Below are 8,950 nucleotides of genomic sequence, written 5' to 3' on the forward strand. Positions count from 1 at the left end.
TTCTTGAAGTGAATACCAAATAATTCTTAGTGTTAGCATTGGGGAGTTTGTCATTTCAAGTTTATCCGTTGCAACAACATTTACGAAATGAGCAATTGAGCGAGACAAATTATTCACCCCTGAATCCAGAGTGTCCCAATAATACTCATATTGAATAAGGTGACCAAATAATTTTTTTTTATGTTATAGTAAAAAATAAAATCCATCGTACCAACAGTCCTATATAATCGATCATGAGAGAAGATAAATCAAAAAAGTAGACTACAATTCAAGCTTTTTAATACTATTAGTATTGTATTTATTTTTAATAATTCAAATATCCAGATTTAGTTTTATTGGGGCTTCACATAGCATTCGCATCATCAACAACAAAGTACTGGCCCACGGTGAAACTCCAGTTCTAGCCACGGACCGTCGGCATAGTACTTCTCGGAGTGATCCGAGCTCGCAAGGGATGCTTCATCATGACGGTCAATTCGAGCATCTCTGTCAAGTCTACCTCCTCGCCTTCGACCGCGGCTTTCCACTCGAACTGCTTCACCAGGTTCCCCACGAAATACTCGAGGTGGAGCAGTGCGAGGGCCATCCCCGGGCATATCCTCCGCCCCGCCCCGAACGGCATCATCTTGATCTCCCGACTCCCCGTCAGATCCACCCCCTCGCCTTCCCCTCCGGTCAAAAACCTCTCCGGTCGGAACTCCATCGGAGCCGTCCACTCCTCCTCGTCCCACCCCATCTCCGCCACTGTGAAATTGACCGCCGCGCCTTTAGGTATCAGGTGCCCCTCCAACACCGCGTCCTCCGCCGCGGTGTGCGGCAGCACGAAGTGGCCGGGCGGGTGCCGCCGCAGCCCCTCCAGGATCACCGCCTTCAGGTACGGCAGCCGGTTCTGCAGCACGTCCTCCTCGCTCACCTCGTGATTCTCCCCCGTTACCTCACGGATTTCGTCGAATAGCTTCTGCTGTACCCGCGGCTCCCTCACTAGGTGCGCCATGATCCACTGCAGCGCGGTCGCGGTTGTGTCGGTGCCGGCGCTCATGAACTCGGAGCAGAGGGATACCATCTCACTGTCGTTGAGCTCTCGTTCACCTCCATCCGCCGGGAGCCGTACTCCCAGCAGCGAATCCACATACGAGTAAGCCCTCTCTTCCTTTTCTTCTTCTCCGGTACTGTGGTTGCGCCCCCTCCGTGCTTGGATCAGAGGAAGGAAGAGCTCCTCTTGTCTACGGCGGATGCAGATCATTCTATTCCACAGATTCCGGAACACGATCTTGGTGATTTGGGGAAATATGGCGAAGACGTTAAGCTTGGGGACTAACTTGATAAGATTCCTCTGCGTGCTCTCGATGTCGCCGATGGCCTTCTCGTCTAACTTCTCGCCGAAGCACATGAGCACGAGCAAGCAGAACATGGCGTGCTGGAAACTCTCCATGACCACCACGACGCCACCGTCGGCGTCCGCCCGGGCTCGCAGCCGCTGCAGGAGTATCCCTAGCACCCACCTGCGGGACTCTGCGAAGCGCCGGATGCGGGCGGAATGGAGGACCCCGGAGGTCAGGTTTCGGCGGAGGAGGCGCCACTTCGGGCCATAGTGGGCCGAGCTGATGTTGTGATGGTCGCTGGAGAGCAGGCGGTTGGCCGGGTTCGTCGATGGGCGGTCAGCGAAGGCAGCGCCCTGGCGGACGAGCACCTCGTAGGCCAGGCGTCGGTCGGCGACGAAGACGGCCGGTAGGGAGGTGATGCGGAGCGCGAAGACAGGACCGTGATTTCGGCGAAGACGGCGGAGATAGGGCTCGACTTCGAACGCGGAGCGGCGGAGCCACAGGATGGGCGTGAGGAGGGGGATATAGGTCGGGCCGGGAGGGAGACTGAGGGCGTCACCGCCAGCGCTCTGCTTCCGCCGCCTGCTAGTTGATAGGAAGGGGAGAAGAAACCTGGCGGCGACGCAAAGGGAGAGGGTGAGGAGGAGGAAGACGAAGTCATCCATTGGCGGGATGTTGCATTCCACGCCACTCGCTGTAATTATTTATCTAGCTAATCTTGTCCCTGTGTGGTTGCCATTTCCAAAAAATACACATAAGTGACAACCCCTTCAAAGTCAAAGCTGAGAAAAATATGATTTTCACAAGCCGATTGTTCTTAAAAATATGAGAAAATTTCTAATTATATTGCACTTTTATTACTTCATTTTTAAATCCTTTTATAATTTAAACGAGAAGTTATTCAAGCGCCACGTAGATTTAAGGTCATTTGATTTAATTCTCTCTTACAAATATTATTATCTAATTACCTCTCAGATTTTTTTAGTTACAAAAGATTCAAAAATGAATATAATTCTTCTTAAAATCAGTACTTTACACTATAATTGAATATATTTTCTATTAAATTGAGCATGATTTTTTTTCCTATTTAATATAATTCTTCCTAAATTCAATAGTATTTAAAGTAAATTTAGTATATTTTCTATCCAATTAAGTATCATTTAAAAAAAAATCTAGTATATTTTTTATTCAATTAAGTATCATTTAAAGAAAATCTAGTATATTCGAGTATATTTTCTATTAAAATTATCCTTCATATTTTTTGATCTGGCGGTAAGAACAGGGGACCCTCGTTCTGGGTAGTCAACGTCATGTGGAAGTCAAAAGGCCAGGTGGCCGACCGGAGAAGGGTGACCCGACCGGAGGTCCAAGAAAATGGTGGCCCGACCGGAGGTCCAAGAAAATGGTGGATCGATAGGCCGACCGGAGAAAGGTGGACCGACCGTCCGGCCGGTCAACCGGTATCTGATGACAAAAGGCGCCCCGGCAGGAGTCGGGGTTCCGACGCTCATTGAACAGGATCGCAGGGCCGAGCGGATGACACGCTCGGCCAAAGACATAAGGCATCACACTGCTAACAGTCTCCACAGAACACGTTGTTAAGAATCTCCCAAGTAGACCTCCATATATGGCCGACCAGACGTAAGGCGATTGCTGGCCGGTCGGACGCTCGGCCGGGGGGTAAGGAGAGAAGGACAAGGGACATCTTCTGACAGCTGTCATGCTCTAGGACTAGGCCGTACTCCAAACCTTATGACAGGGGTTTCCGCTGTCCCATCGAAGGCGTGCTTGGACTGTAGCAGTATGGGGTCAGGTAAGCTCACTGACAGGCCTTTACTTGGGTATGGGCTAAAGACACGTGTACACCTCGGTATGCGTGCACCCGCTTCTCCACAACCCTATATAAAGGCTCTCATCCTTCAACGGAGGTACGCATTCTACGATTCTTGGAGCCACTTTCTCGTTGAGCTTTGCCTGACTTGAGCGTCGAAGGGTCGTCGCCGGGAACCCCTTCCCGGTCCGACTTCTGTGCAGGTTCGCCGGAGGTGCGTGCGACCAGACATAGACCTACATCAGCAACCCGGAGAGCGCCACGTGCCCAGCGTCTGTTGATTCAGCATTCGGACAGGATCATTTTTTAAGTATAAATAATCTAAAAATGAATATAATTCCTATTAAATTCAACATTTTAAACTAGAATCGAGTATATTTTCTATTAAATTGAGTACGATTTTTTTTCTTACTTAATATAATTCCTCCTAAATTCAGCACTATTTAAAGAAAATCTAGTATATTTTTCCATTCAATTGAGTACCATTTAAAGAAAATTTAGTATATTTTTCATCCAATTGAGGTGGAAAAAAATCATGATCAATTTGATAAAAAATATACTAGATTCTAGTTTAATGTACTGAATTTAAGAGGAATTATACTCATTTTTAGACTTTTTATACTTAAAATATCAGGGACAATTAGATAAATATATTTGACTAGGGAATGGAAATAAAGATTTGTTCTAATAGAAACTGTATATAAAATTATATTTACTAATGGGGACTACATGTAAATTTTTTTCATTTTTTAAATCATTTGCCATACATTACGAACGACGAAATGACCTATTGATTTGGATGATCTTCCTATTCTAACTCTCTTGTCAACTATATATATTTTAATTTTTACTTTCAAAGCACCTTATCGGCATTCAAAAAATTTAAATATAAAAATTATTTCTATCCTTTGGATGCATACCATCTTAACATATCTCTCAAGTTCTCTTTTACTCCATCTCTCTTTTCCTCTCATCGGTCATTTATACCATTAAAATTTATTTTAATTTATTTTTTAAAAATTTAACTACTAAAATTAAAACTAAGATTTAATATCAAATCTTCCTTCTCCAACCTCTACTCTTTTATATAGTGGTAAATTTTAAAAAAAATCTAAATAGTCTAGGTCTATGAATAAATTTCAGTCAAAATCTACTAATTAATCGACTTAAAAAATTTTGATTGTACTCATTCAAGTCTTATTAGTTTCTGAAATATCAAGGAGTTCAAATGTGCCATCTTTTACTATTTTCGATCTTCCCCAGTAATGTCAAGAGGAAAATAAATCTTCAACTAGAACGCTTGAGCTTGGACTGCTCTCAAATCAGGTCCAATGTGATCCTAAAGTCCGAGAGACCATACCCCAAGCATTTTAACTTAAAGTTAGCATAATACTATAGCACCCTGACTTCCATTTCTTATTTCAAGCTTTTAAGATGTGCTCTAGTTTTATGCTCGCTTTAAGTTATAATGCTTGGGCTTGGTCTCTTGAAGACCAGGATCATGTTGGGTTTGATATGAGAGTAAACCAGAATCAAGTCAGAGTTGGTCTCCCCATATCAGGCTTAACTTAATCTTGGTCTACTCTCAGATCTAACGTCGTCCTTGTCTCTAGGAGATCAGACTCAAACATTCTAGTTGAAGACTTTTTTCTCCTTGGCACTGCTAGAGGAGTCCGAAAATAATAAAGAAGAGCACATTTAGATTTCTTGACACTTTAAAAATTCACAAGACTTGAAATGAGTGCAATCGAAATTTTATAGGTCGATTAATAAATTTTGATTGAAATCCACTTATGTATCTAAACTATTTAAATTTCTATGAATTTGTAACCACGTGAAAGAGTAGAGTTTGGAGGTCAGACATTGGTTCTGATTTTAGTAGTTAAATTAAAAATAAATAAATTTGAGTTATATAAATTGACAATGAGAAAAAAGAGGAAGAGAGATTTACTTTCTACGAGTGGGGAGATAGAAGATGAGAGAAAGATATTAAGATCGTATGAATTTAAATTATCAAAATTATTTTAAAATTTAAATATTTCACATATATTCTGAATACATTAAAAAGTAACGTATGAAAAGTTAATATTAGCGGGAGAGATACCTAAATTAATAATGACTTTAGTCATTCTAAAAATACGATGGGTGATTTAAATTTTCTCGAATGTCTGAGCGCTCATTTGTTAAATTGCCGATTTAAATATGCCTACACGTCTCATTTTGTAAATATTATTAAATACATTTTTGTATAATTTTATCGTGGTAATGAGTCTTACACGTGGTAACTTATTGATCTTTCAAAATCCATTTCAAGTCATAATTGCCGATGGCGTTTCTCGAAGAAAGGTTTGCCATGATAAATATTTGTAGGGGACTGTAGGATGTGATGACTCTGCAATAAATCATCATCTCCTTAATTTCCTTATAGGATAAATTTAAAGTATAATTTATTTTATGTACATTCAAATATCAACTTTTAAAATATTCATTCAAATTTTAGTTTTCTTATTTATTTTGTTTTATCACGTAGCCATCTCTTATTATATTGTTTTTCTTTTCTGGAACGGTAAAAATATATAAAAAATAAAAAAACGATAGATATACATCATTTCAACACAAGACACTTTATTTTCGAAACTAGATCGATTTTGAGTTTGTCATTTAACAAATATTATACAATACGTTCGTCCCCAGTGCTTCCGTCAATTCGTCCCAAAACAAACACGAAGGAGATAAATCACGGACAATTACTAGTCTTTGGAATAATGATTAACACATAAGAGAAATATTTATCTCGATTTTACCAAGATTCGAATCTCAGATCTTATTATGACAACACCTCATACATTAATCATTAAATCCATCGGGAGAGACCAAGTTACCATTATATAATGAGCCTTCATCAGCCGACCTTTATCTCGAATTTCTCATTATGCAGATGCTATTGGACATTATATTAGTTGCAACATTAGAAAAGATGAAGAGATATCCATCTGTATTTATCTTCCTCTGTTATGTGCCATTATAAAATTTGTTACAGATCAATATATTCTCTTTTTTATATAGCTTCTAAGAGCAATCATAAAGATAAAGGATTGGAGCTGATCGTGGATAAAGGTGCAAGGAAACTATCTAATAGAGAGATTTAGTTTGTACAAAATATGAGGAGGTTCCAAATAATGATCTTTTCGATATAGCAATAGCATCTACTTCGATCTTTTTCTCTAAGTATCATTGTGAGTTATTAGTTTTATATGAATCCTTTTTATATGTAGTAATCATCGTATCAGAGTCATTGTTTTGGAGAGTATCAAACTAAGCACCATCGGAGTCCAACAATCCGATGAAAGACCATGGATTTGAACACAAGCTAAAATATAACGATCATTTTCATCAAAGAGGAAATAACTCAGCATTTACATCAAGAACAGTGGAATACCAAAAACAAAGTATGTCCCTTCAATCAAAATACAATCCCTATCCTCCACTTTGTCAAATTTGTAAACACCCATCCGCACTTATGCAAGAAGAAACTATTAGGAACACCCCAATGATTCACAATGAGCTCTACTCCTCCATGTCCTGGATGCCTCCCCATGAAACATCCCACCAAGCAATGACCCACGGAGTGCTCCACAGTATCAATATCATCAGTCTTGATTTGAATCCGTTGCCCCGATCATTTGAACTGGTATAGAGGCATCTTTGAATAGATTAGCCCAAGATTTGTCATGATCTACTTGTGTGGTCTATCCACTACCGTGATAATCCGTACTCACAACCACGCCCAGCCTCGGGATAGCATCCTCAGCCTTTCCAATAAGTTTCACACCATCTTTTCTAACTGTGCCAGCAACATCAGCAACTATTTCATTAGCCCTCAAGTTAGGTACAACAACCTCAGCAACCTGTGACATCTCAGCATCCTTGTTGGTATCCGCATCAATAGGTCCAACAGTAGACTTGCCAGCAAGCTGGAAACGATCAACAGTAGGCTGAGTCGACAATTTCCGATCAACAATAGACGAAAGATTTTGTGTAGGAAATAATGGGAAAAGGATATGAACAACAAGCAAAAATTAGAAAGACCAACTGTCTATTGCCTTGCGCAAAACTACTATAAATACCTACCAAGTTTAGTATACCTTTCTCTTTTGCTTCACCTTCCTAGGTGAGTAATCAAGAAAAGCTCTTGCGATCATTGAAAATTTTGAAAATAGAACCATAGTGGTCTGTTTGCACCACTGAACTAGAAACACAACAACCAAGAAACCAAGAAATAAAACAAGCCAAAACAGATGGAGGAAAGGAGTCACCCGAGAAAGGAAAAGAGGAAGCGCCGAGAAGAGGGTATGTGAGGGAGATGGGAAGAAATACCACTAACTCTAAAGAAAGCAATTTCATAGCCGTGAACAAGGTCCCTCATCGTCAATGGAAGAAAAAAAAACTTACACGACCATCAATAGCACATCCCAAATCCTCCTAACCAACTTCAACCATCGTCCCTATAGAAATCCTAGAGAGAAAGGATACATTCTCTCTCTAAGTTGGAAGGGAGAAGAATTTGCATGAATTCTTATTCTATTGTTACTGGCATTGAGTTTGATTTGAATAAAATAAGAGTATGCTGGATACTAGATCAAATTAAACCAAGGAAAGTATTTCAATCGACTACCTAGGTATTTATGGTTTGAATCTCAATTATGATATACTACATAGTATTTTTCCTCCAATAGAATAAAAAATATAGGACATTGACCATTAGACGAGAAATTGTTCGTGCTTTCGGATTTATCAGATGAGCAAACTAGACGGAAAATCATAATTGAGCCTAAGTCCCAGATATAAAGATTAAAAAAATAGGCAAAATCATGAATTCTATTATTTTTTTTATTTCTTTAACAATTTAACAAAGAATATATCTAGCCTCTAATTTTCAAGTCAGCAAAAAATGATTGCACTCGTCCCAATTCTCATCAATCCATCTTAAAACTAATACGGATGAGATAAATACTCTTAACTCTTGAAATAGTAGCTAGCAGTCCCTAATCTTCAAAATCTACTAAAAAGTGTCTCTCCACTTAACCCGCACTATGCATTAATGTATTGTAATCGCCTGCAACCAAAGTTGACTTGATGGGATTTTAATTGGTTAAGTTAAGTATTTTTTAGCAAAAAATAATTGGCAATGATAAAATGCTCAAAATAATAATAAAAAAACTAACATTAATTAAAACTTTCTAAGATTGTCATATACTTTTAACTAAAAATATTTTTTAAAAACCTATAAACTCTAATAAAACATTAAAGTGCAATGATACTGATTTGATATACATTTAAAGCCTTTTTGTTAGAAAAAAAATTGATGATTATTTCAATTGATTGCTAATTAAGAAATAGATTATTTAATTATTATTTATTTAAATAATTATAATTTAATAATTTAATAAATCTCTTATTAAAGTAAGAATACAATTAATGCATGCCTTAAATCAACTCATTAAAATAGTAAATTAGTCCCAGAGGAATTAATTAACATTGATGTTAACTTGTATATTAAATCAAGCTATTAAAACAATAATTTATTTTAAGAAAATAATTATTATGGAAAGATAGACACCATTTAAAATTAAATAAATATTTTATTTATTTCATAACTAATTACTAATTTAAGGTAAAATTAATTAATTAATAATTTGGTAATTGAATAATTAATTTATTTCTTTTTAACAATTGATTAAAATAATATCCGAATAATCAGACGTTACATTCCCAATTTAATCAGACGCAATTCTAC

General features: G+C 38.4%; 1 protein-coding gene across 1 annotated transcript; it reads right to left on the reverse strand.

The window, feature by feature from the left end:
- Nucleotides 1-267: 267 nt before the first annotated feature.
- On the reverse strand, nucleotides 268-2,016 carry LOC122016717 (cytochrome P450 89A2-like). Its single transcript, XM_042574106.1, has one exon. It carries the CDS (start codon nucleotides 1,985-1,987, stop codon nucleotides 401-403), a length of 1,587 nt encoding a protein of 528 aa, XP_042430040.1. The 5' UTR covers nucleotides 1,988-2,016; the 3' UTR covers nucleotides 268-400.
- Between the last annotated feature and the right edge of the window lie 6,934 nt (nucleotides 2,017-8,950).

The sequence above is a fragment of the Zingiber officinale genome, chromosome 8B (genome assembly GCF_018446385.1).
Source record: "Zingiber officinale cultivar Zhangliang chromosome 8B, Zo_v1.1, whole genome shotgun sequence".
NCBI classification, from domain to species: Eukaryota; Viridiplantae; Streptophyta; class Magnoliopsida; order Zingiberales; family Zingiberaceae; genus Zingiber; species Zingiber officinale.